The 25,749-nt window shown below is 42.7% G+C and overlaps 1 protein-coding gene across 1 annotated transcript in view; it reads left to right on the top strand.

Moving 5' to 3' along the window:
* Nucleotides 1-22,928, top strand: part of LOC308093876 (striatin-like) — a gene marked incomplete at its 5' end in the record, with an annotated part of 62,142 nt that extends 39,214 nt beyond the window's left edge. Inside the window, 12 exons of the mRNA XM_080440256.1 lie at nucleotides 1,033-1,195; nucleotides 2,908-3,000; nucleotides 6,314-6,460; nucleotides 10,542-10,675; nucleotides 11,589-11,764; nucleotides 13,434-13,481; nucleotides 14,541-14,662; nucleotides 14,914-15,081; nucleotides 16,945-17,085; nucleotides 17,978-18,079; nucleotides 20,872-20,958; nucleotides 22,752-22,928. Coding sequence (XP_080296382.1) covers nucleotides 1,033-1,195; nucleotides 2,908-3,000; nucleotides 6,314-6,460; nucleotides 10,542-10,675; nucleotides 11,589-11,764; nucleotides 13,434-13,481; nucleotides 14,541-14,662; nucleotides 14,914-15,081; nucleotides 16,945-17,085; nucleotides 17,978-18,079; nucleotides 20,872-20,958; nucleotides 22,752-22,921 — 1,551 coding nt within the window. The 3' untranslated portion in view covers nucleotides 22,922-22,928. The remainder of the gene's footprint in view (nucleotides 1-1,032; nucleotides 1,196-2,907; nucleotides 3,001-6,313; nucleotides 6,461-10,541; nucleotides 10,676-11,588; nucleotides 11,765-13,433; nucleotides 13,482-14,540; nucleotides 14,663-14,913; nucleotides 15,082-16,944; nucleotides 17,086-17,977; nucleotides 18,080-20,871; nucleotides 20,959-22,751) is intronic.
* Between the last annotated feature and the right edge of the window lie 2,821 nt (nucleotides 22,929-25,749).

Raw genomic sequence — 25,749 nt, 5'->3', positions numbered from 1 at the left:
GTAGATCTGCTATTTTTTAAAAATTGTGATATTGTTTTTTTGCAAATCTTTGAATATATATTTTTTTAAAGCGAACATTTGTAACTCAAATCTTTGCTTCTGGGGGTCCCTGGAATAAAATATTTTACAAATGTTTGCTTAAGATATATGTATTCAAAGATTTGGACAAATGTTCACGATTTTTCAAAAATAGCAGATCTACAAGCTCATAGCGCGGCACATGTTCCCGGATTGAACGGGTTAATCTGACACACTTTTGACCTCGTTCTAACACAGGGTTGAGTTATACAGTGCCAGAAGCCTGTCCTACTTTAGCCCTTTGGTCATGGAACAACCTCCAGTCTAGACTCAAACTGTCATCACTAATTTCCCCCAGGAGTTTCATAAAGATCACCACTGAAGCCCAGTCCAGTTGCTGCTCCTGTTTCGATTGATGTGTAATCCCTTTTTAACTTTCACCTATTTGTTCTCACCATCTCTTCTGTGATGTCTTAGATTCTTGTAATCTTTAATCTTATTTTACCTTAGTGAGTAATGTCAGTACTCAGTCATATGGCTGTGCTTTGTATTGTTTTGTCCACCGATGTTTGTATATCTGTGTGACCTATTCGCCTCTCAGCCAGTTCTTTCTTGTAAAATGTTTTTACTGGTTAAATAAAGTTCATAATAATTAATTTATGAAAATAATAGGACTCTTCATACACTTATCCACAGTCGGGTTTAGGGGGTAACAGTTCCAGCAGAGTCTCCCAGGCCCTGTCCACATGTATTAGTTTTTTTAAACACAGCTTTTTCTATGCGTTTCATCCGTCCACATGCAAACACGTTTTTCGTCCCCTGAAAGCAGACTTTTTGGAAAACTCCGGGCCACAGTGAAAATGATTAAAAACTCTGTTTTTGCGTTGCCATGTGAACAAGATAAACTGAGTTTCGGGCTGCCACGTCGTCATAGTATGTGTCGTGTTTAGTTTTTGCTTTTGAGGTCATTTTCTCTCGTTATTTTCTTTTACATTTTTTACTTTTTTCTCACAGTTGGTGAGGAAGAAACAATCGTCGACACCGTCCAGCACGACCTCTGACCTCAGCGATGACCCCGACACGGAGGAGGCTCTGAAGGGGTTCGACTTCCTGTCCAGTCCTGACGAACTGGACGGCTCCATGGAGTCTAAGAGCGGAGAGGACAGTGGAGACTGGGGTGAGAATAATGTTACACTTGACTGTTGGTCATTTACACAATCTGCACTCACACTGAACTCCACTCAGCTTACAGGATGTGTAAACCATTACAGAGGGTGTGGGTGAGACTGGAAGAAAGGCTGAAGGCTCATGTATACTTAACCCATTAAGACTGGGAACAAATCTGTGTCATTTTTAGATTTCTTTGGCTATTAAAAAATAGCAGACATACAAGCTCATAGCACACTGAGCTTTATTTTTAATCGTGGAAAATTTGTGCAAATCTTTGAATATATATGTATATATATTTTTTAAAACTGGTTCACCGTGTCAAACGCTGCTGATATGTCTACAAGAATATGGACTGAGGAAGCCTGGGCAGCATGGAGTGCCTCTAAAATGCTTTTTTCAGTTGAATGGGCTGCTTTGAATCCAGAATGGAGAGAAAGCTGGTGAGAAACGACTTTGTTCAAGAGCATTGGAATGAAAGGAAACAGGTTATCTGTGGTTCTTGATGTCTCATCATGGGTCAGAATCGGTTTATTGAGGAGTGCAGTAAACTGACTTGACATGAAGGCAGCCTGAGGTTATGGATGGGTTGATGATTTTTTAGAGCAGATCGGAGGCAATTATCTGGAAGATGGAGGAAGGCAATGGGTCTAGAATCTAGAGCTGTGGTTCTAAACCAGTGGTCCGGGGACCACCAGTGGTCCTTGGTAGGGGTTCCAGGTGGTCCCCAGCTAAATGATGGCGAGTCGGTAACCAAATGGACCCTTATCGCCTAGATCTTTAACTCTTGAGAGTGTAAAATGAAACCAAATGGACCCTTACGGGTCCATTTTGTTTCATTTTACACTCTCAAGAGTTATTGTTAAATCTACATTACTTAATTAAATAATTGTTATTTTTGATCAACGTTTGCCTGTTATCTCTCCTATGGTACCAACATCAACACAGCATGGAATTGTGGACAAAATCTTATCCAACGACAACTAAATATAATAAGTCTTGGGGTCTGAGAGGCTAAATCTCATCAAACGGTGGTTCGGTGGCTCAAATGCCGAATAAATAATGGACCTTGATATGACATGGGTTGAAAAGCCCTGCTCTAGAGGGGACAGGTGGTTGGGTCTAGTGGAGGACACCACTTCCAGGAGTTCATCTGGAGATGCAGAAGAGAAGACATGACAAGTTGTGGTTAGCATTATGTAAGTGAAGACAATAGATTCATGGGAAGATGGGAGAATAAGCTTATATCATCATAAGCCTTCTTATCAAAGTACAGCAGGTGATGAAAGCTTCAGTAGTAGTAGTAGTATTTAACAGTGCTTGTAGTAGCAATACTATTTAGTTGTACAGTACTTGTAACAGTAGTACTATTTACTGTAGTAGTGCTACTATTACAGTGAAAGTAGAATTACCAGTACAACTTAGTAGTACTTGTAGTAGTAGTATAATATTAATAGCAACAAATAGTATAGCACAGGTTTACCCTGAAACACCCTGACACCTCCTTTTCCTGTTCCTTCTTTTCCTTCACTTCCTGTTTGTTCTTTTCCTTCACCTCCTTTTCCTGCTCTTCCTTCACCTCCTGCTCTCCTGTTCCTCCTTTACCTTCACCTCCTTCCTCTTTCTTCCTGTTCCGCCTGCTTCTTCTTCCCCTCCTCTGCTTCCTGCTCCTCCCCCTGTTTCTCCTCCCCTCCCCTCACCTCCTGCTCCTGCTGGGTGTAGATAAGGAGGCGCAGTGGGAGGTGGACCAGGGTCTCATAGCCCAGCTGAAGGAAGAGTACAGGAAGGAGCGCAAAGGCAAGAAAGGGGTGAAGAGTAAGTTTACCTGTCTGTCTGACTCCCTGTCTGTCTGTCTGACACCCTGTCTGTCTCTGTCGATCTATCTGATACCCTGTCTGTCTGTCTGTCTGTCTGTCTGTCTGTCTGTCTGTCTGTCTGTCTGTCTGTCTGTCTGTCTGTCTGTCTGTCTGTCTGTCTGTCTGTCTGTCTGTGTCTACCTGACGCTCTCCGACTGTCTCCCTACAGTATCTTAATCTCTCATGTCTCTTCTCTTATTTCTATCAGGGGTCGGCAACCTTTTTGACATGAAGTTTTTATGTTATTGATAGTCAGGGTGCCATGTCAACATTAAGTTTAATTATGACAACACATAAACAAATAAACTCCAACGGGTTATGGCTGTCCATATATTTTACACAAACATTTTCTTTCACATCAGGACACTGTACTGATCATTAGACAATAACCCCCACATATCTCCCTGACTCCCACCCCATCTTATTCATCAGTCAGAGTTCAGAGTTAGCGTACCTGGACACATCACATTTTATTGTCTCTGTCTTTGTCTGCTTGATCCTTGAAAGAAAAACAATAAGCCTTTCTCTCACACTTATACCAGTGTTGACTGAGAGAACGAGCCCAATCGAAGGTCTTGAAGGGCGGATCCAAACTCAGCCGCCCGGATTTGTGCGGGGCTTCCTATTGCTTCACCAATCTATGTCCCCGCCTCCCCTCCCCTCCCCCCCCCCCCCCCCCCGGCCTGTGCACGGAGCACGCTGACGTTACCAAATTTAGAGCGACGCCCCTCTGCACTCTGATTGGTTAGGAGATAACAAGGTCCCAAGACCATCGTTCCTGCATGGCTCTCCCAGGCTTTTTTTCTTTTGTAACAAAAAAAAAAAGCATGGGTTTCCGAGGCTAATACCAGTGTGACAGTGATTATCCTTCTCCGTGCCAATGATGGCACCCGTGCCTAAGGTTGCCTTCACCTGCTCTACATATATATACGTATATCTTAAAGGGATAGTTCATCCCTTTTAATTTGATGACCGGCAGCGGTTCCGGTAGGAGACACAAAGGAGACTCTTTGTGTCCCCCACCGGAACCACTGCCGGTCATCAAATGATTGTCTTAGGAATGCAAAAACAAAAACAAAAAAATATCTATGAATTCAAGTCTCCATGGGGTGACTAATCGATAGAGAAAAAGTAATTTTGGGGGTGAACTATTCCTTTAGTGTGTGTGTGTCTGCGTGTGTGTCCGCGTGTGTGTGTGTCCGCGCGCGTGTGTGTGTGTGTGTGTGTGTGTGTGTGTGTGTGGTGACAACACCAGCTGGCGTTCATGTTAAACACCTCACCTCATGTCCAATTCTCCATCCCTTCTCCACCATCTAGCGCCCTCTAGCTGTGCTGGCTGTAGCTTCAGTTTCATGTTGGTCTTCAGTGGTTGTAGGCATTAGGTTCTGCTGTCACTCTGACCTCTCATATCTTCGCATGTGTCTGAAGTTCAGACACATGCGGTGGTGCTGTCAGACCACCAATAACACTATCATCTATCGGCTGTGGATGCAGTAATGTGCGATGGTGTCTGTGGGTCAACTTACATCACTGTTTGTCAGTGGTGTAAAGTACATGTACTCAAGTACTGTACTTAAGTACAATTTTGAGGTAGTTTTACTTTACTGGAGTATTTCCAATTGTCTATGCTTTTACTTTACTACTCCACTACATCTCAGAGGCAAATATTGTACTTTTACTCCACTACAATTTTTTGAAAACTTTAGTTACTAGTTACTTTGCAGATATTAATTATTATATTATAAAACATACATGAATCACTTTAGCCCTATTTTATACCTAGGCTATTTGAAAATAGCCGATCTACAAGCTCATGTTGTGAGCTTGTAGATCTGCTATTTTCAAACATTTTCGTACTTTTACTTTTGGTACATTTTGAATTCCGGACTTATACTTGTAACTTCTACATTGCAGTATTGATACTTTTATTTAAGTAAAACATTTGAGTACTTTTTCCACCACTGCTGTTTGTACGTTTTTACATTTTAAAACATTTTTTTCCCATGGACCACCTGTAATTATTCCATGGACCACTAGTGGTCCGTGGACCATTGGTTCAGACACGGTGATGCAGAGGAACCGTTGTAAATTCTTAACGACCACAAAAAGAGTTAAATGGACACCCAGGATTTAAGCTCGATGCTTGATTTAAATCATTTTGAACAAATACGTATTGCATCTCCGAGAGATGTTATGTCGTGTCTGTCGGGTGGAAAGAAACCTCATATGTCCAAAACTGTTACTTTTCAGGATTCAAATAAAAAAATGGCAAAAGTAGCAGATGTACAAGCGACGCGTTTTGAGCTTGTAGATCTGCTACTTTTGATGCTTGTGTGACGCTGTAGTATGATCAAGTAGGACGTTGATTTATGGAATACACAAAAAAGTAAAAATCTGGAGATAAGAGGTTTCTGCCCGACAGCAACGATATCCAGCCCTAACTTCCATTCTGTTGGTGTTGCTCTCATGTTTATAGTAGGCTAGTCCAATCTGCTGCACATGGTACTGGAACCACTATGGTACTGGAACCACTATGGTACTGGAACCACTATGGTACTGGAACCACTATGGTACTGGTTTGTTGCTTCTTGTTTGTTGTTTCTCTAACTGTCATATATATATGACAGTATATGACAGAATATATATTTTAAAAGACATTTGTAACTCAAATATTTGCTTCTGGGGCTCCCTGGAACAAAATATTTTACAAATGTTCGCTTTAAATAATATATATTCAAAGATTTGCACACATTTTCACGATTTTTTTAAACGATAGCATCCATACAAAAAGCTGATATGTGTCTCCATTCTGCTGTCATTCACTGTGCTTTCCTCCTTCTCCTTCCTCATGACACCACCTCCCTTCTCCCATTTCCATCCTCCCTCTCCTCTCCTCTCCTCTCCCCTCCCCTCCCCTCCCCTCCCCTCCCCTCCCCTCCCCTCCCCTCCCCTCCCCTCCTCTCTTCTCCTCTTCTCCTCTCCTCTCCTCTCCCCTCCCCTCCCCTCCCCTCCCCTCCCCTCCCCTCCCCTCCCCTCCTCTCCTCTCCCCTCCCCTCCCCTCCCCTCCCCTCCCCTCCTCTCCCCTCCCCTCCCCTCCTCTCCTCTCCTCTCCTCTCCTCTCCTCTCCTCTCCTCTTCTCCTCCTCTCCTCCTCTCCTCTCCTCTCCTCCTCTCCTCCTCTCTTCTCCCCTCTCCTCCTCTCCTCTCCTCTCCTCTCCCCTCCCCTCCCCTCCCCTCCCCTCCCCTCCCCTCTCCTCTCCTCTCCTCTACCAGGACCAAACCGTTCCAAACTCCAGGACATGTTGGCTAACCTGCGGGAAGCAGAGGACCTCCCGTCCCTGCAGCCTCCTCTGCCGCCTCCCTCTCCCCGGCCCAGCGTACCCAGGCTCAGTGAACAGGACATGGGACGGACAGAAGAAGGTAAGCCCCCACCCCCCCCTCCCCCTCCCTCTTCCCTGGAGCTCAGACTGCCAGCCGTTGTGTAGTCAAGTGGTCCAAGGACCCCCGACATGATATGTATTTGGCTGCGGACCCCCCCCCATCTCAAAAAATATTTTGTGCCAGGGATTTTTCAAAAATAGCAGATCTACAAGCTCATAGCGTGGCACTCGGTGCCGCGCTATGAGCTTGTAGATCTGCTATTTTTGAATAGCCAAAGTATAGAAGGTTAAAGTGGTTCAAACGATTGTGACGCTATATTAACATATTTAGCTGGGGACCCCCTGGTACCCCCCTTAGGGACCCCTAGGGGTCCCCGGACCCCACTTTGAGAACCAATAGTGTGGTCAGATGTGATGAAAATCCTATTCACCCTGACTAAACGGGATGGGATCCTCTGCAATAACAATAACAACAAAAGCATCCAGATGCATCCAGAGGATTAAAGTTATCAGTCTGATTTCAGTCATTTTGGATTCCATTAAAAGCCAGCATGTCTTCTATGGAAGCATGTTGTGCAGTGAAAATAGCAAATCGACAAGCTCACAAGACGTTTTGTGCGCGTGTAGATCGGCTATTTTCGATTATTAGTTATTTTAACCCATTAACTCTTTGACTGCCAGAGTATTTTCATAAAGTACTCCCCCAGTGCCAGCAATTTTCGTGTTTTTTTATTTTTATATTTTGAATTTTTCTCATGAAAATAATTTAAGGACACATAAGACCCAGCACAAATCCGCCACTAGAGCGCAGCACATGACAGCTTGATCATGTCGTTGGGTCTATCTCACCCTTCTTCATAGATTAGACAAGGAAAAACATGAAAACGGATGTGACGTCCCCCCACATTGTTTTGATCGGCGAAAATTACGTTGTGATATACGACGGCGATGACTGATCGTCACCCAGACCATAGATTATAGAAGAGAACCGTTCCGTTTGTCCGTTATACCGTGTGAAAACCCGTTTATTTACCTATTTTGGACGAAAATGACTGGGGAAAAGAATCAAAAACCGGAAACGGAATCCAGGTCATGGAACCGGATGCAGATGTCCGTGAAGTAAGTGGAACTCGAGAATAACATTGAATATTAAGCAGCATAGCGCAATCAGAGATTAAACAATGAACGCGCGTCCAGCGCGTCGAGCGCGTCGACGGCCAACTGGACAAAGTAGCACTTGACGCGTTATCGCGTCGTCCGCAGTCAAAGAGTTAATGCCTGGAACGCATCTGTGTCACTTTTAGATTTCTTTAGGCTATTCAAAAATAGCAGATATACAAGCTCGTAGCGCGGCACCGAGTGCCGCGCTACGAGCTTGTAGATCTGCTATTTTTGAAAAATCGTGAATTTTTTTTTTTTCAATTTTTTTCCGAAAAACTGTTAGGATTTAGAAAATGTTTAGAAGCGGCCTCAGGTCTTAATGGGTTAAGATTCTAACTAAAGTATTCTGAAGTGGTCAAACCAGCAATAGAACATGCACGGTCTCAGACATTTCATAAAAGCCAAGGTTAAAGCCTCAATCTGCGATTTCTTCTCAAACTGCTTGGCTGTATGTAGAACAGCAGCAACTTGGGTTTAGAAAGAAAATACCTAAAAACATCATCATTACATTTTTTCATGAGATTTTCATGTTGGCCCCAGCGTTGGCCCATACCCTACAGTAGCAGTGTGTTCACAAGGCAGCAGAGGACTGTGTCCGTGTCATTGCACTAGGGGGGCGCTACTCAACCCGCGGCGGCCCCAACGCAGCGTCTCTGCGGCCCCTCATGGTCAAGCCCCCCAAAAAAGAAGAAAATAATAATAATATACATTTCCGTTCAAATATATGGGTTGCTTCATTTTTTTTCAAAAACAAACAGACAGACATATACAGGTGCGTCAATTGTTACAGGTATAATGCATAGTTTTCTATGCATTTTGGGTTTTTGGGGGGGTTTGACCCCCAATTTTTTTCGGCCGCGCGCCCAGGATAGGTGTGCCTTATTTCAATCTCTGGGAGTTGGCAACCCTAACCTTGCCATACCTTAGCTTTTGCTGAACTGATGCCACTGGATATATACACACAAAATAAACAGGTACAGTGAAAAGAATATGATGTCAAAATGCACATTTTATTATAACAATAACAATGTGTAGTGTGTTACAAAATCAAAAAATCCAAAATAGGACCGACATTTTTAGCTTGCGGCCCCTTGGACTTTTGGTATTTTGCTGAGTGGCCCCTGAGCCATCTTAAGTTGAGTAGCCCTGCACTAGTGACTCCTACTGGTTGGCCTGCACTGGTTGCTCTCGGCTGGACCTACAAGCTCAAAGCGCGTTTCGAGCGATAATTTACAAAAAAAAAACTAAAAAGAGGCGACAGCAACAATATGTGGTTTAAGTGGCATTGAGATTGACTCATTCATTGACAAATTCAAGTTTGGTAATGTCTTAAAGCGTTTAAATTAACAGGAAAATAATGTTGTGTTTATGTACAATTGGCTGTGACATGTATCAATGGTGGTTTGGTCTTTTAACAACCTCACGTCAGCAGACTATACATTGTTTTATATTTTTTTTTAATTGGGGGGGGGCTCAAATATATATATTCAAAGATTTGCAAAAAAGAAAAGGTTAAAAAAGGGTTTTGAGTAACATGTGTGACGTGTTACTGACATGGACCTTAGACGTGAAGGAACAAGGTTATACGAGGTGGTAGAGATGAATAAGAAATGAAAGAGAGGCTAAAAATAGAAACTAGGGGAAAGGTTGGGATAGCTAGCTCTGTAAGAGTCCGTTTAGATTCTCTTTCACTAATCCACCGGATGCTGTGGCTCTCAGAATGCTCTTTTTCTGATCTATACCAGTGGTTCTCAAACTTTTTTCACGTAAAAATGATATGCATCATAAAATATATTTTTTCTAGGGACCCCCAGAAGCAAAGATTTGAGTTACAAATGTTCGCTTTAAAAAAAAATATATATATCCAAAGATTTGCCAAAATGTTCACGATTTTTCAAAAATAGCAGATCTACAAGCTCATATACTGCTATTTTTTAATAGCCAAAGTATAAAATATGGATAAAGGGGTTAAAATGATTGCGATGCTTTATTAACTAATTTTGCTGGGGCCCCCCCCAAGGACCCCTGGGGGTCCCCGGACCCCACTTTGAGAACCAATGATTTATACGTCTTTGTAACTCGTGTTTTATGGAATAGCGGTATGGAAGGCTTTGGTTCAAACAGTATGGAGGCCAATAACACACGTGTTTGTATCACGAGTTGTGACGTTATCCATGGCAATACGTCAGTACACAATTAGTTCTACACACAATGTCAGGGTGAGGGTTGTGAACAGCACTGGTTTCTTTGATGTTTTTTGATGAGGACACACTTATCAACACTATTTCCTAGATCATTGGTTCTCAAAGTGGGGTCTGGGGACCCCCAGGGGCCCTTGGGGGCGTTCCAGGGGGTCTCCAGCTAAATGTGGCTGTTCAAAAATAGCAGATATATAATCTAAACATTTTTTATATAAAGAAAAATCTTGAAAGTATTGGAAAATTTTGCCTAAATTAGATTTTTTTTTACATAAATCTTCTCTTCTGGGGGTCCCTGGCACAAAACATTTTCAGGGGGTCCGCGGCCAAATATATATAAATTTGGGGGTCTTTGGCACGGAAACGTTTGAGAACTACTGTCCTAGATGGTCTTTCTGATGCAGATAATCATGCAGTTATAAACAGGCTGGTCCCATATGTTTTTACATATCGTTGCTGTCGGGCAGAAACCTCTTATCTCCATTTTTTAAAAACTTTTTGAGCTTGTAGATCTGCTATTTTTGCTATTTATTTTATTTGAATCCTGAAAAGTAACAGTTTTGGACATATGAGGTTTCCACCCGACAGAGAGACGATGATCTCCATGTTGCTGCTAATAGAATTTATAGCATCGGCTCCATCTTGATCTCAGTCTTTACTCTGCCGCACGACGGCATCGCCCGCTGAGGGGAATAGATCTTCAACTGTGTGTGTGTGTGTGTGTGTGTGTGTGTGTGTGTGTGTGTGTCTCTCTCTCATTAGAGGTGATGACCTTCCTGCCCTCATCAGGGAAGACCTTCATCCTGGGTCATGACGAGGCAGATTCCAGTGAGATGGGACTGGGAGAGCTGGCTGGACTCACCGTGGCCAACGAGTCAGAGGGCCTGGCCTACGACGTGAGTACACACACATCGTTGCTGTCGGGGCAGAAACCTCTCATCTCCATATTCTAACTTTTTAAGTTTTTTTTAAATAGACACCCTACTTGATACTTGATACTACAGCGTCACACAAAAGCATCAAAAGTAGCAGATCTACAAGCTCGAAACGCGGCGCGAAGCGACGCGTTTCGAGCTTGTAGATCTGCTACTTTTGATGCTTTTGAATTTGAATCCTGAAAAGTAACAGTTTTCGACATATGAGGTTTCCACCCGACGGAGACGATATGCCACGGATGCTTGATATTGACATTTCGGCTGATTATTTGCATGGTCAAATCCACCGATATTGTAGTACAAGTTTCCAGGTTTATTGAACACTTTTCAACTTGTTGACCCTTTTGAAAGCTGATTGAATCTGCAAGCCTTCATCATCACAAAAGGCTTTTTTCACCTTCACATTCAAACATATAAATGTTCTAAATACACATATTGGCTATAACCGATATATTACTTTGATATCGGTTTGATACAGATATTGCGTTTTGAAGGCGGATATTGCCGATAACAACATGATGACCGTTAATTAATCGTGCATCCCTGTACAGTAGAGATGTAATGATGCAGTAACTGTATCGATGCATCAATTTTAATTTCAACGATCCCACTAAAATCAATATGTAAACAGCAACATGACAGGATTTCGTGTTTTCAGTGGTTTTCCACTAGATGGCGACGTTCGCGCGCCTATGGGTCACCGTTTGACTCTCCGTGACGCAGAGGAGCCGATTTTTCACAAATAGCAGATCTACAAGCTCATAGAGCAGCACCGCGGCTTGTATATCTGCTATTTTTGAATAGCCAAAGAAATCTTAAAAGGACACGGAATGCGTTCCCGGTTTTAATGGATTCATTTGTTCCGTCTGCGCAGATCGCCAGCAACCAAGACGCTCTGAGGAAAACGTGGAACCCAAAGTACACGTTACGGAGCCACTTTGACTCCATCCGCAGCCTGGCCTTCCACCCTGTGGAGCCCGTGCTGGTCACTGCCTCGGAGGACTGCACCCTCAAGCTGTGGAACCTGCACAAGACGGCTCCTGCCAAGAAGTAATGACAATCGCATTCATCCACTGCAGTGTCGATTTTTACAGTCTTTAAAATTAAATTCCATTTTAGTTTTAGTCATATTTTAGTCATCTGAAAAGTTTTTGTCTAGTTTTAGTCAACTAAATATCATAAGATTGTAGTCGACTAAAGCTACACTTGATTTAGTCGACTAAAATGTATCTAGGCGGGCGTTATAATGCCTGATTTATAGTTAGCCGTGTGCCGAAAATAGCCGATCTACCAAGCTCACAACGCGTCGCTCTGTGACGCGTTGTGAGCTTGGTAGATCTGCTATTTTCGGAGCATGACGCCTGCACACAACCAAACATAAAATAACTTGTCTTAGTTCTACTGGAACTCTTCTCCACTCGTCCCTCCCTAACATTTGTGTGTAGTTTTTATTTGTTGACGAAATTGTCAGTATATTTAGTCATAGTTTTAGTCATCATAGCTTAGTTTTTATTTAGTTTTTATGTAGTTTTCGTCTGTGAAAAAAGGTAGTCGACGAACAGTTTCCGCCATGGTTTTAGTCTGCGAAATTAGCACTGACTGCATGTTCCTCCATCACCTCATCCACGGTTACATGCTTCTACATCAGTGGTTTTCAAAGTGGGGTCCGGAGACCCCAGGGGTCCTTGAAGGGGGTTCCAGGGGGTCCCCAGCAAAATTGTGTTAATACAAATAGCAGATGTAAAAGTGCATCTGTGTCCATTTTAGATTTCTAATTTTGCGGGGCACGGTGGCGCAGTCGGTAGCGCTGTCGCCTCACAGCTAGAAGGTCCTGGGTTCGATTCCCGCCGGGGACGCTGTGGGCACTGGGGGCGTGTCTTCTCCTCCGCGTCATCAGTGCCCATACCCTAGGTGGGGTTGGCGAAAGGGCCTACTCTGTGTGGAGTTTGCATGTTCTCCCCGTGTCTCCTAGGGTAGTTAATACCCTCACAAAAACATGTAGTAATCCTGGTCACTATACCGCCTCCCCCATGACAGCCGGGGCGCCTGATGGAGGGGAAGGGAACTGGTTGGAATAACGTGTTCCTTCCACGCGCTACGTCCAACCAGGGAAACTCCCCCCTGTCAGGTGACAAGAAGGTCAGTTGGCTCTCATGCCTGAAGGAAGCATGAGCTCGGCCCTGGCCTCCCTACTGTGGGGTGACAGGTGTAATACTGGTGTAGGGCAGGTGTAGTGCCCAGGATCACTTAGGAAATTGGCACCGGGTGAAAAAAATGGGTTACAAAAATCGCGGGATAAAAATTTAAAATAAAAAAAAAAAGATTTCTAATTTTGCAAATCTTTGAATATATATATTTTTAAAGCGAACATTTGTAACACAAATCTTTGCTTCATGGGGGTACCTGGAACAAAACTTTGATTGGGGGTCTGCGGCCAAATACATAATCTAAAAGTGTTTTATAAATCTTAACAGTATGTTGCTATATCAGTGACGCTCCAACTTTTCCATGTCAAGGACCCCCAAAATGAAATGTATTTGGCCGCGGACCCCCATCTCAAAATACGTCGTTCCAGGGACCCCCAGAAGCACAGATCGGAGTTAAGGCTACAGGTGGATGCTAGGGAGGAGGGGGGCAGTGAGCGTACAGGTGGATGCTAGGTGGTTTGTTCAGATCCACCTGACCTGTCGTTCTGTGTTCTGTGTTGTGGTTTGTTCAGGTGTGCTGCTCTGGACGTAGAACCTATCTACACCTTCAGAGCTCACTGGTGAGTTGTTCCTGCATGTAACTACATAGAACGACTGTGTATATACAACTACATAGAACTATATGTAGGCCTACATACAACTACTTTTACATATCTACATACTGTATGACTAGACTACATGCATCATCATCGGCATCACAGTCTCGCTAGACCATGGATTTCTTGTGCCTGTGAGTTAGGTTTTAGCACAGCGTCTGCTGTGGCTGAGAAGACCAATGCGTGAGAGGCAGACTCAACCGCAGATAAATATAAATAATATAACGACATGTGTGTATATATATATAACTACACTGCATGTACTGTACATATACAGTAACTACCAGTGGTGGAAAAAGTACTCAAATGTTTTACTAAAGTGAAAGTATCAATAGCCTACTGCAATGTAGAAGTACTCTGTTACAAGTAAAAGTCCGTAATTAAAAATTGACTTGTTGGTATCAAAATGTACGTAAATACCAAAAGTAAAAGTACTAAAATGTTTGAAAATAGCCAATCTACAAGCTCACAACGCGTTGCGATGCGACGCGTTGTGAGCTTGTAGATTGGCTATTTTCAAACAGCCTAGGTTTAAAATAGGACTAAAGTGGTTAATGTATGTTTTATAATGTAATAATTTATATCTGCAAAATAACTACGGTAGTAACTAAATTTTTCAAATAATTGTAGTGGAGTAAAAGTACAATATTTTTCCTCTGAGATGTACAGTAGTAGAGTAGAAGTAAAAATATAGACAATTGGAAATACTCCAGTAAAGTAAAAGTACCTCAAAATTGTACTTAAGTACAGAACTTGATTAAATATATTTAGTCACTTCACACCACTGTATATAACTACACTGCATGTATATTATACAGTAACTACATCCATATTATATCTATATATAACTGCATATACATCGCATATCTTATACTTGGTTAATATTGCATCTCTTTCGGATTAGAATTTCTATCTATCTTATGTCTCATTTCTTTGGCTGGTCATTGTGTGAACATGTGATTGTTGTTGAGAGGTTGTGGTGAATGTGAAATAATACAGATAATATGTTGTGTTGTTGTGTAGTGGTGCGGTGCTGTGTGTGACCATGAGTTCTACAGGAGAGCAGTGTTTCAGTGGGGGGGTGGACGGTACCATTCAGTGCTGGAACACTCCCAACCCCAACGTCGACCCCTACGACTCGTATGGTACGCTCCACATCTTTATATTCTGTCTACTTTTGAGTTTAATCACATGATCCCTGCAGGGTGTCCCTATTCTGGACACAGTTTCAAACAGTTTCAAGAATGTTAATTTTTCTGTCTGTATCTCTGTTTCTCTGTCTCTCTCCTTCTCTCGCTCTCATTCTCTCTCTGTCTCTGTCTCTCTCTATCTCTATATCTCTCTCTCTGTCTCATTCTCTCATCCTGTCTCTCTGTGTGTCCTCATGTGCTTCCAGAGCCGGGGGTCCTGCGGGGGTCCCTGTGTGGTCATACAGACGCGGTGTGGGGCGTGGTGTACAGCTCAGCACACCATCGTCTGTTGTCCTGCTCAGGAGACGGCACGGTGAGGCTGTGGAACGCTGCAGACTCCTCCCCGGCCCTGGCTGTCTTCAACCAGACAGGAGGTGAGGATCACAACAACAATGATGATGATGATGATGATGATGATGGCCTCCACTGGGAGGAGTGTTAATTTTGACAGCACATTTTGATTTAGTCTTAGTCTTGCCTTATTGCCTTATTCATAAATTATGAAATTCAATATTTCAGTATACAACACGTGGGGAATAAAATAATTTGTGGAGGCTTCTGTGACCTCCTGGCAGTGTGCACAAGACATGAGTTTGAGAGATTGGTTCCGGACAGACAGACAGACAGACAGACAGACCACCTTCTAGGCGGCTTACCTCTGAGCAGCCATGCCCTATAAAATAAGGTTTCTAGGACGCTGAAACATGAAGGCAAAGGCTTCCCCGAGGAAGGCAGTGCAGCTGCCGAAAACATTGTCTCCTTCCTCATCTCGTCCTTAATAACAGCATGTTTTTGTTTTTGTGGCACGAAAGCTGCGAGTGTTGCTGCCACTTTGATCTCTCCTGCTTCATTGTAATGATCTCATGTGTTTAACCCTTTAAGACATCTGTGTCATTTTTTTATTTCAGCTAAAAAGCATTATTTTACACTTTTGCTATTCAAAAATAGCAGATCTACAAGCTCATAGCTATGAGCTTGTAGCTCTGCCATTTTTGAAAAATCGTGAACATTTGTGTAAATCTTTGAATATATATATTTTTGAAGCGAACATTTGTAACTCAAATATTTGCTTCTGGGGGGGTCCCTGGAACAAAATATTTTGAGATGGGGTCGGCGGCCAAATGCATATAATTTTGGGGGTCCTTGACATGAAAAAGATTGAACACCACTGATATAGAAACATACGTTTTTCAGAATACTCACAGATCAGCTCACAATGCGTCGCACCGCGACGCATTGTGAGCTTGTAGATCGGCTATTTTCAAATGGCCGCATGTATTGTTAATGAAGTGGTTAATGTATGTTTTGTAATAATAATCAAAATCTACAAAGTAACAAGTAACTAAAGATTTCAAATAATGGTAGTGGAGTAAAAGTAAAAAGAATTGCCTCTTGAGATGTAGTGGAGTAGAAGTAAAAGTATTGGAAATTGGAAATACTAAAGTAAAGTACAAATACCTAAAATTTTACTTAAGTACAGTACTTGAGTAAATGTACTTAGTTACTTTCCACCACTGGTCTCAACCAATCAGAAGGTCCCATCCCTTCAGGCTATGGAAGGGTGGAATCTCACTCACTGCAGCTGTGTGCAGCAGAGGACTAATGTTTGTAGCCTGCAGGCTAGCTCACACTGCCTAAGGGAGAGAGAGACGGACAGACAGTGTGAAGCATGTGTGTTACTACGTTGCTTATTTCTAACCTAAAATGTTCTCAGATAGTTATTTTAGTGTGCTGATTCAGTTTAAAATGAGTAAATACACCGTCTGGACGTCATCTTGAATGAGATTCATAACGGAGTAGCCATTTAATTAAATTAAGGTGTGTTTGGAGGAACGTGCAGCCATGGGAATCACACAGGTGAATGAAATCAAGATTCATTTATAGTCATAAGAGTCTATCTACTATGTCATCATGCAGTACGTTGCAAAATGTGTTAATGCAGCATCACAATCATAAAACCATACTTTATACTTGGGTTATTCAAAAATATCATATACAAGCTCACAGCGCATCACTTCATGTGATATTTTTGAGTATTTCTGAAGTGTTCGGAACATTTTGAATAATTCTCTTCTGGAGGTCCCTGGCACAAAACATTTTAATGTTTTCATTTTCAAGGCCAAATGCATATCAATTTGTAGGTCCTTGGCACAAAAAAGTTTGAGAAACACTAGTCTTCAAGTGTGAGTAATCTGGTCCCGTGTGTGTGTGTGTGTGTGTGTGTGTGTGTGTCTCAGAGCTGGGTGTGCCCACATCAGTGGACCTGGTGCGCAGTGAGCCGGCACACATGGTCACTTCATTCAACAGCGGCCATATTGGACTCTTCAACATGGAGACCCAGCAACTCGTCCTCAAACTGGACTCAGCCGGTCCAGCAGGTATGTAACTCCTGACTCTGGTTTTGTAGGACATGGGTCTTCAACAGGTCTACGGGGGGGCCGCCAAATATTTGTTTTACATTAACCACTTGAACCCTAACATCCGTATTCTGGGGTGAACAGTCACCGGAAATAGTCGATCTACAAGCTCTCAGCGCATCGCACTGCGACGCGCTGAGAGCTTGTAGATTGGCTATTTTCAGCGAAGAGATTTTGGGGAAAAGGAGCAGACCAAGTATTGAGGTTTTAAAGGGATATTTCACTTTCAAACATGTTTGGGGACATTGTAACGTCTACTCAGACATTTTGTGAGCACTCCAGACTGTTTTTAAGTTTCTTGATTCAGTATTTAGACATTTGATATTCATTTTATCAGATTAATTTACACAACACTGATGATAGTGCTGTCAAACAATTCTATGAAGCTATCTATGAAATCAATGGAAAAAGTTGAATATGAAAATATTAATATATAGTGGGGGGTCCCTGCTTCATCCATTTACCAAGAGGACCTTGGCCTGAAAAATGTTAAAGGACCCATCAAGGTTTTGTCCACATCGTTTAAACGTTACAAAGAAAGACTTACTCTGACTGCTGAACTGAATTTGTGTTAATGCTGTATATCCAGATACGTTTGCTGTGTTGATTCTGTTGTGTGTTGTACAGTAAGCTGTTGAGCTGTGCTACATTTAATTTCTGCTTTTTTTGAGTAGCTTGAAGAACTTTTTCATAACGTTTTCGTCGGTTCTCAGGAAAATGCTTTGCACTTTGCCATAGCTGTTGTTTCTGCTAATGATGAATGCAAAATAATCACATCCTTCTAATGCCCCCCCCCCCACCACACGCACACACACGCACACACACACACACACACACACACACACACACACAGACGCCCTCTGTAAGATCAACCGGGTGTTGAGTCACCCCACCCTCCCGATAACCATCACAGCCCAGGAGGACCGACACATCCAGTTCTTCGACAACAACACAGGTAACCAGCCAGCTACCGGTAATAGGGCTGTCAGGATTACAGATTTAAGTTGACGATTCATTATCACTCAAATAATTGTGATTAACGATTTAATTGTGTTTCTGTCGTAATTAATGGAACATTCTGAATAAAAATGACATTTCTGTTTGGCTTTTAGCTCTCGTAAACAAAAGTTGCACAGGGCAGATATGACAACTAACACATATTAATAACCATAATAACCATTAATAATAATAATAATAATAATAATACATACGATTTATATAGCGCTTTTCTAAATACTCAAAGTCGCTTTACATAGCAGAAAAATAACTTTATTAGAATTGACTAGTTAAAAAGGATTAAAATCTATAAAAGAAAAGTACAATAAAAAGGAGGGGCAGGGGTTGGGGTTTTATGTAGGGAATGCGATTCTGAAAAGGTGGGTTTTGAGTGTGGTTTTAAACATGGTGAGGGTGGGAGCAGCTCTGATGTGAGCTGGGAGTGAGTTCCACAGTTTGGGGGCAGCCGCAGAGAAGGCCCTGTCACCCCAGGTTCGTTTATTTGTCCAGAGGGTGTCCAGGATGTTGTCATCACCCTTACCTGAGGGAGCGGGAGGGGGCATGGCGTTGGATGAGTACAGAGATGTAGTGGGGGGCCTGGTTGTTGAGGGCTTTGTAGGTGGTGATGAGTATCTTGAAGTCAATTCGATGTTTGACTGGGAGCCAATGAAGGTCACGGAGGACAGGAGTGATGTGGTCTCTGGATCGGGTCCTGGTGAGCAGGCGGGCGGCGGAATGTTGTACATACTGAAGTTTATTGAGCACCTTGGTGGTGATGCCATAGAGTAGACTGTTGCAGTAGTCGAGGCGGAATGTAATAAATGCGTGTATGAGTGTTTCAGCAGCAGTGTGTGAAAGGCTGGGACGGAGGCGGGCAATGTTGCGGAGGTGGAAGAAGGCAGTTTTGGTGATGTGGTTAACATGGGACTGGAAGGAGAGAGTGGGGTCCAGGATGACACCCAGGTTACGGACTTTGTTGGAGGGGGTGACGATGGAGCCGTCAATGTTGAGGGAGAAGTCCTGAGTGGAGCGGGTGATGGAGTCGGGGCCGATGATGATGATTTCTGATTTATTGCAGTTGAGTTTTAAGAAGTTTGTTTGCATCCAGTTTTTTATGTCGGTCAGGCAGGAGGTGAGGGTGGAGTGGGTGGTGGGAGTGATGGCTGTGCAGGGGAGGTAGAGTTGTGTGTCATCAAATAGTGGAAATAGCCGATCTATAAGCTCAAAACGCGTCGCATCGCGACGCGTTTTGAGCTTAAAGATCTGCTTTTTTTTTTTAAATATGACAATTTTTAACATGGAATTGATTATGACGATTATACAAAAAATAATTGCGATTATATAAAATAATTGCGATTAGACGATTATATAATAATTGTGACAGGCCTAAGTTCATACTACTTTATTCTTTTTGCTTTGTGAAAGTTACAGGAGTGCAATCTTCTAGTCCAGGGGTTTTCAACCGGGCAGTGGTCCGCAGACCATTTTCTTTTACTTTTAATAACTTACAGGAGTTCTTACTGTATGGTGTGTGTGTGTGTATGTGATATGAAATATGAGCTTACCATAATCACAGTAACCCTCAATCATATTCAAACAAAATCACTATTTTATTAGATATTATATTGATATTATAGCTATTTTCTCCAGCTGCCTGTGGTGCATGAACCCCCCCACCACTATTGTGCGTGGTGGGGGGCACAATAGTGGCACAATAGTGGTGGTCCCCAGGTTGCTCTTAGTCAGGATGGTGGTCCCTGGGTCAAAATCAGTTGAAAACCCCTGCTCTAGTGATAACTACAATTAGCCTGGAAACCAGACGAATCTGCCAGTCCAACAAACAGACAGATTAGTCTGGCCCCGGAAGTTGTGGGGCAGCAATCAGGAATCAGTATGCAAATATGGGGGCGGGTTTATCACCAGTAGGCATTTTTTAATCCGCCCATTGGAAATGCAGGTTCCACACAGAGATTCCATACTAATAACTATGCAGTGATATTAGTCTGGCTTCTTCCGGTGTGTGACACCAGCAGTGTAGTGAAGTATAAGTATCTGTCTATGACAGTGTTGATTTCGTCGACTAAAACTATGACGAAAAATGTTAGTGGGCTACCTTTTTTCATTGACGAAAACTAAATAAAAACTAAGCTATGATGACTAAAACTAAGACTAAATATATTGACGATTTCGTCAACAGATAAAAACTAGACTAAAATGTCAGGGAGGGACTAGTGGAGAAGAGATCCAGTAGAACTAAAAGACAAGTCATTTTATTTTTGGTTGCGCTCGGGTGTTGTGCTCTGAAAATAGCAGATCTACAAGCCCCCGTTGTGGGCTTGTAGATCGGCTATTTTCCAGCATGCAACCGAGTGTAAAATCAGCCATTACGACACCATCAAGGCACCGACAAAATACATTTTAGTCGACTAAATCAACTGTAGATAATGGTCGACTATAATCTTAGGATGTTTAGTCGACTAAAACTAGACAAAAACTAAAACATTTCAGATGACTAAAATATGACTAAAACTAAATGGAACTTTATTCAAAAGACTATGACTAAAACTACATCAAAATGTGCTGCCAAAATCAACACTGGTCTATGAGAACATTATGAAAAATGATTGAATAAAATAGAAACAACAGTGTTATTATTGTGAGGTGGAGGCTAGAGATACAGTAATGAGTAAATATTGTGATACAAATGAATGAAAGATTGTAATTTTGTACTTTTGTTTTCCACTTTGAAAGGCAAACTGATTCACTCCATGGTGGCCCATCTGGATGCGGTCACGTGTCTAGCTGTGGATCCAAACGGACTCTATCTGATGTCTGGGAGTAAGTATTCACTTATCGCTATGGTTTCTGAACTACTCAGTGATGGAAGAAGAACTCAGATCTTTGGGTTAAATAAGAAAGAACTTATATAACTACTAATAATACTCTGTTAAAAGAACTAGTCAAGCGCATCGCCGGTTCAAGTCCCGTTCCCGCCGACCATTGCTGCATGTCTCTCCCCGTCTCTCTCTCTCCCTCTTTTCTGTCCATCTTCCCTGAAAACTATCAATAAAGGCAAACAAGCCAATCTAGAAAATTGACTTGAGTAACAAATTCAAAAGTCTTGGCATCAATATATACTCTGTTCTTGAGAGCAATTTATATTTTTTTGCTGTAAATGACATGTTGTGTTTGTTTACATGGCTCTCTGGTACGGCAAAAATCAAGCAGCGCAGGAAGTGACGCTCTGAGCCTTTTGATTAGGTCTAGCGGTCTATTATTGTGCTCAGCGGTCATTATCCAGAATAACGCACAACAACCATTCAACCAAGCCGTGTAATAAATTGTGTTGACATACTCGACCATACAGATTGGACAAAATGTCATTTTATTCATTAACCCATTAAGATCTGGAACGCATCTGTGTCACTTTTTCATTTGAGCTAAAAAGCATTATTTTACACTTTGGCTATTCAAAAATAGCAGATCTACAAGCTCGTAGCGCGGCACCGAGTGCCACGCTACGAGCTTGTAGATCTGATATTTTTCAAAAATTGTGAAAATGTGTGCAAATCTTTGAATATATATATTCTTTTAAAGCAAACATGAACTCAAATCTTTGAATATATATATTCTTTTAAAGCAAACATTAACTCAAATCTTTGAATATATATATTATTTTAAAGCAAACATTAACTCAAATCTTTGCTTCTGGGGGTCCCTGGAACAAAATATTTTGAGATGGGGTCAGCGGCCAAATATGTCCTTGACATGAAAAAGTTTGAACACCACTGATATAGAAACATACGTTTTTCAGATAACCGTTAGGATTTAGAAGAATTTTGCAGAATCGGAACCTCAGGCCTCAATGGGTTAATGTCAGGGGATATTAGCAGAAAAATTTCCAATCTTGGAATAAATTCCTTACCAAAAAAAACCTTCACCAATGTGTTTGTAAAAGTGTTTAGTAACACATCTCACAAAGACTGAAATGCAGTTTCCCTAGGGGATTTTTTGACAGCTGCTGAAAGTTGGGGTACCCACCATAACCTTATGCGGGGGGGAAAAAATCTAAATTTAATTCTGTTTTAAGTAGCATGTGCGGGGTCAAACTAGGTTTTTATGATTCTGAATTCATTGCAAGCATTTGTGTTGCACCAAAACCACTCCTTGGGCTAAAAACGTCCCAATCTCAATGGGCTTTTTACACAAAAAGTATACCTGGAAAAGGATGGCTATGGCCGTTTTTAGCCCAAGGAGTGGTTTTGGTGCAACACAAATGATTGCAATGGATTCAGAATGATAAAAACACCCTAGTTTGACCCCTCACATGCTACTTAAAACTGTTTTTTTTCCTCTGCATAAGGTTATGGTGGGTACCCCAACTTTCAGGAGCTGTCACAAATTCTCCTAGGGAAACTGCATTTCAGTCTTTGTGAGATGTGTTACTAGACTCCTTTACAAACACAATGGTGAAGATTTATTTTGGTAAGGAATTTATTCCAAGATTTTTTTAATATCCCCTGACTAAACATATGTTTTGGTCAAAATCTTTAGAAAATAGCCGACAACCGAAAAGCTCACAACCTGGTGCTGTTCTCCTCCTCCTCCTCCTCTTCTTCCTCCTCCTCCAGGTCATGACTGCTCCATCCGTCTGTGGAACATGGAGAGCAAGACGTGCATCCAGGAGTTCACGGCCCACCGGAAGAAGTTCGAGGAGTCCATCCACGACGTGGCGTTCCACCCCACCAAGTGCTACATCGGCAGCGCCGGGGCCGACGCGCTCGCCAAGGTCTTCGTATGACCCCGCCCACCCCACCTACCCGGGCCGACCTGACCCCCCCCAACCCCCCCCCGCCCCCACAACAAAAACCAAACCCACCCCCCATCCACAGCTGACTGACTGACTGACTGCATGATGAAGAAGAAGAAGACCACCAAGGTTGGTGTGTTTTGTTAGAGCGGAAAACCAACCCTTAACTTCAGTGGTTTTCGACGTTGGATGCGGGGGACCAGCCAGGGGAGGGTCCAAATGATGGACCTGTTCGGGGTCTGTAACTCTTGAGAGTGTGCAAATGGGATCAAAACGGAGACTTTTAACAGGTCTGTAACTCTTCAGTGTGTACAAAATAATTTAACCTATTGGACCCTTACGGGTCTGTAACTCTGGGAGCGTGCAAAATTTGCACACTCTCAGAGTTAAACCTCCATCTAGATGGCACTGCAGTCCCGGGTCGGTGTTGGCTAGTCCGCACTCTCGCGTCCCATCGCAGAGTTAAACACTGAGGAGTTTGCCGTGCAGATCGGGGGGTCCCAGAGATTAAAAACAAGATGGTATCAAATGGGGGGGGGAGGGGTCCCGTGGCCTAATGCATATCAGACTGGGGGGGGGGGAACTTGAAATGAAAAAGAATCGCAGCGTTGCTTCATAACTGTACAAAAATACGTTGAATCCTGAGTCCTGGACCCAGGGTGATCTAGGAAGACCCAGGAGAACCCAGGCTGATCCAGGAAGACCCAGGCTGGCCTGGGTGGACCTGGAGGAAAGGCTGGCCTGAGAAAAGTGGACGAGGTGTGGACGAAACAAGCAGCACGAGCCGTTCGGCTGATTCCCTCATCACCTGGTATTCACAAAGTTATAAGGAAGCTTATGTTTGTGTGGGTTACACACACACACACACACACACACACACACACGTTACTGCCTGTGTCTTTCTTATTGTTTTGAAAATATTTAATGTAAATGTGCCTTTTTTTTTGTTGTTGGTCAGAACAGAGTCAGGTTCCGTTAGGTCAACAAAGTCATTTTTAATGTTTGTGGAAGAGGAAGGGGAGGTCAGAGATGTTTCTACAGAGACAGACAGTACAGATGACGGTGAAATCACGTGAACCAGGCGTTTTTTTTTTGTTTTTTTTTTACAGCTTTTCATTGTAACCATCATATCTCACGCCCTGAGACTGGAGGGGGATCTTTTAGTCGTGGCTAAACTGCGATTGAGTGGCGACGTATAGAGCCGCCCGATCCCGCAACATTTGCGTTCCCCGCGGGACCCAACGCAGACTCTATAGTCACAGATGGACACTGACGGGCGATTCAATCAAAATGTCTGTTGGAAACCTCAACCTCCAAAACTGTTACTTTTCAGGATTCAGATGCAAAAGTAGCAGAATCCGCAAGCTCAAAGCGCGTCGCTTCGCGGCATGCTTCGAGCTTGTGGATCTGCTACTTTTGATGCTTTTTTATGTGACGCTGTAGTGTGATCAGGGGCGTTCGTTTATGAAAAAAACGCAACGTTAAAATATGGAGATAAGTGGTTTCTGCCCGACAGCGACGATATCGATCGGCAGAGAAATCGAGAAATGTATGAAAACGTTGCCTGGAGGGTGTGTGTAGTGCACAACATGGCATCCTTTTGAAGACGTCGCCCCATCTAACCCCGACACGCGTCAACAGCTTTTGTTGGCGTAGCGTTACTTTTCACTTGGTTTGGCCCCTCACCCTCTAGGGCAGGGGTGCCCACACTTTTTTAACTTGAGTTCTACTATTGAAATTGCCAGCTCAAGGTGATCTACCACTCGCGCGTGCATGAGTGGTAGGCATGGTGGTAGGCATGGTGGGCGAAATTTGCGTGGTTTTGGGTGGATTTTTTTTTCTTTTTTCAGTTTTTTGGTTGGTTTTTGTTAGTTTCTTTTCCGTTTTTTGGTTACTTTATTTCGGTTTTAGGGTTAGGGTCAGGATTAGGTTATATAATTATTATTTTTGCCTGATTTTACCGATTTATTATAACAAAAAATGTAATTCATTCATTTTATTTACCAACCAACAAATAATTATTATCCCATTAATGAAAATACTTAAACATTTACCTATGGGGGCTAAATAACAACATGAAAGGCGGTTACACACCAGCGAATATGCGAATATAGGCCTACGCAAAATTCGGACTCGTTCCGAATAATTAAAAGACGCTTTTTTTGCTCCGCGAAACTGGTTTGGAAGCTTGTATTGACTTTATAAGGTTTTAAAAAAAAACGTATTATTCGCATGAAAAAAATCGCCCCGGTGTGTAAGGACCTTAAGGCATTAGGACTGTTTCAATATTTTTCCTGGCACCCCCCCCCATTTTTTTTTTTTTCAGGGGCATTGCAGGTGGTCTACCTGCGCAGCCTCTGCGGTCTACTGGTCGATCGCGATCGACGTAATGGGCACCCCTGCTCTAGGGGAAAGCTCTGCCAAGGCCCCGCCCATACTGTCGATGGCTCCGCCCCATTCTATCCAGTTTTCACTTCACAATCCCCCCCAGGCTTTCTTTCGGAGATCTGAGCTCAACTCCTACCAGACTTTTACAAGACTTCAGGTTAGGACCACAGACCCTTATTGACCGTAGTTTAACCCATTGAGACCTGAAGCCAATTCTACATGTCTCCTAAGTCTCAGTATTCTGAATACGTATGTTTCTATATCAGTGGTGCTCAATCTTTTTCATGTCAAGGACCCCCAAAATGATATGTATTTGGCCGCGGACCCCCATCAAAATATCTTGTTCCAGGGACCCCCCAGAAGCAAAGATTTGAGTTAAAAATGTTCGCCTTAAAAATATATATATTCAAAGATTTGCACACATTTTCACG

This window comes from Gymnoscopelus braueri (assembly GCF_963280865.1).
Source record: "Gymnoscopelus braueri genome assembly, chromosome: 2".
Classification (NCBI taxonomy): Eukaryota; Metazoa; Chordata; class Actinopteri; order Myctophiformes; family Myctophidae; genus Gymnoscopelus; species Gymnoscopelus braueri.
This window is presented reverse-complemented; position numbering and strand designations above follow the sequence as displayed.